Source organism: Gobio gobio (genome assembly GCF_949357685.1).
Source record: "Gobio gobio genome assembly, chromosome: 3".
Lineage (NCBI taxonomy): Eukaryota > Metazoa > Chordata > Actinopteri > Cypriniformes > Gobionidae > Gobio > Gobio gobio.
In genome coordinates, this window is record NC_137099.1 from 68,904,374 (window position 1) to 68,907,018 (window position 2,645).

Consider the following 2,645-nt stretch of genomic DNA (forward strand, 5'->3'; position numbering starts at 1 on the left):
CCAAACTATAAATCATAGCTATAAACTAAATCACCCAGATTCAGTCAGATTTACTGAACATGTAAAACACAGTTGTGTCTGTCACTGCATGTTTAACTCACATCACGGATGCACAAGCCTTTTTTATTTGCATCCAAATCTCTGTGTAAATTTCTTGTGTGACACTGAGGAGGAGTCTGAGAATCTGTCATATATAAAGAGTGTGTGTCAGACTGAACAACACAACACACAACACTAAAGGTGAGTTACTGTTTCATTCTTCATTTACCTCACAGAGCATTCAGACATCTATACAACTTTCTGAAAACAGACATTATATGAAAATGTGTTTATTATTTTAATCTAGATAAAGCCGATCTCTGCTGTGAGAGATTGAGAAGATGGCAGTAAGTTCATCAATACGTCTACATTCATACAGAGGGCTTCAGCTTTAGTGATGTTCATCTCTTTCTCTCTCTGTCTCGTGTAGTTGATGCTGTTTTTGGCGGCTCTTCTGTCTGTTGTTCTGGTCAGTGACTGTACATTCAAGCCATCCGACTGTTCTGACATCTACAACTCAGGAGAAACAGACAGTGGGATTTACTCCATCTATCCAGCAGGAGATAATCCTGTCTGGGTTTACTGTCACATGTTCGACGAAGGATGGACGGTACGAGTGTGACTTTAGATCATTAAACACACATCAGAACACACATTATGAATCATATATTCTATATAAACCCATCACAGGTGATTCAGAGGAGAATGGACGGCAGTGTGAATTTCTATCGGCGGTGGAATCAGTACAAGAGAGGATTTGGGAATGTGGAGGGCGAATACTGGCTGGGTAAGATCTCACAGTGTGTGTCCGTTTGTGTGGATGATCATGTGTTTGGCTGAACATGTTCTTCGTGTGTGTGTGTGTGTGTGTGTGTGTGTGTGTGTGTGTGTGTGTGTGTGTGTGTGTGTGTGTGTGTGTGTGTGTGTGTGTGTGTGTGTGTGTGTGTGTGTGTGTGTGTGTGTGTGTGTGTGTGTGTGAGCAGGGCTGGAGAACATGTACCAGCTGACACGTAACAGGAAGTACATGCTGAGAGTGGATCTGGAGGACTTTAAAGGAAGGAAAGATTGGGCTCTGTATTCGTCCTTCTCTGTGGGTCCTGAAAGTGACGGCTATAAACTGCAAATTTCAGGGTTCACTAATGGAGGAGCAGGTAGGACACTTTTATTCACATTTAAAAAAAATCACACTCAGTTGAGTAAATGTGCACCTGATGTCCTCAATGATGCTCTTCCTCTCTGCAGGCGACTCTTTATTTCGCCATAATGGTATGAAGTTCTCAACCTTTGACAATGATCAAGACACCCATGAGAATAACTGTGCCAAAGAGTATCTCGGGGGATTTTGGTACAACAGTTGTTACCATACAAACCCCAACGGTGTGTATTTATGGGGAGAAGTTTCCGCCATTTTTGGCATTGGAAATGTTTGGTTCACTTGGAAAAACAATTACGATGTTGGTATGAAATCCATCAGCATGAAGATCAGACGTGTGTCTTAAACATTTGAAGAAACATTACAGTGTTTCTCAAAAACAAAAACAATCAAATTAAGGTTTTGGGTGTCCTTTCCTCTGTTAGCTGTGTAACTTAGTAAATCATGGTATATATGGTACTGGAGCTCAACCGTGACACACAGGTATCCCAGTTTATCTGCCAGTAAAGTCTGATTTACATCCCATTTTTCATCATCCAGCATCTTTTGCTGACACATTCAGTGTCCCACTGAGCAAAGGTGTACGTTGAAAAGACGTCCACTGAGGAGCCAGAATGAAAGTTTTTATGACGTCTGTTTTTGACGTGTTCTGGACGTCCGATATAGACGCTCATGGAACCTCAAGGTTAAAAACTAGTTCAAATTGTGGACATATTTTCCATTTGTCAGCTCCTTGTTGATGACTAAATCATCAGAAGTCTAGAATATGCTGTTGTGCTTTTGAGTTTTATGTTCTTGTTTGGCAAATAATCATTTGTTTATATACTATAACATTGTGAATCTGCTGTATCGGGACTAATAGCAATAAAATAATCACTTATCCTGAAAGATGATAAAACAGCATGTGCAAATTGTTCTTGAGAAAATATTTCACATAGTCACACGCAGACATCAAGATTTTGCATATGATTCACAACAACGGTGACAATCATAACAAAAAAAACTTCATGCTGCAATGCATGATGGGTAGCTTCAAAGTACAAAAGTCATGCTTGATTGTCACCGTTGTTGTGAATCATATGCAGAACACGTCAAAAACAGACGTCATAAATACTTTCATTCTGGCTCCTCAGTGGACGTATTTTCAACGTACGCCTCTAGGGGCAAAGACATTGAAAAGACGTGTTTTGGACATAACTTTGCTCAGTGGGGTAATTCTCATTGAGTATGCAAAAGGACCTAGATTCACTATATTAGTCTATACCCAGATAACAAAACAAAATTGTTGTAAGAATGTTTGTCTAATGTTCCGATTAAGTTATAAAAACCTTATTGTTTAATGTTCTCCAAACGTTTTTTTAAATGTTTCTTGGTTATGCATGCATTAAGGAAACATTAAATTGTATCAAATTGCAAACATGGGAATGTTACTTTTTAATGTTCTCTGAGCATT

The 2,645-nt window shown here is 39.2% G+C and overlaps 1 protein-coding gene across 1 annotated transcript; it reads left to right on the forward strand.

Moving 5' to 3' along the window:
• Positions 1–380: 380 nt before the first annotated feature.
• On the forward strand, positions 381–1,538 carry LOC307124266 (microfibril-associated glycoprotein 4-like; the record flags this gene model as incomplete). The annotated part of the gene is made up of 5 exons (XM_079813312.1): positions 381–386; positions 470–649; positions 730–826; positions 1,023–1,190; positions 1,282–1,538. 5 exons carry the CDS (start codon positions 381–383, stop codon positions 1,536–1,538), a joined length of 708 nt encoding a protein of 235 aa, XP_079669438.1.
• Positions 1,539–2,645: the final 1,107 nt, after the last annotated feature.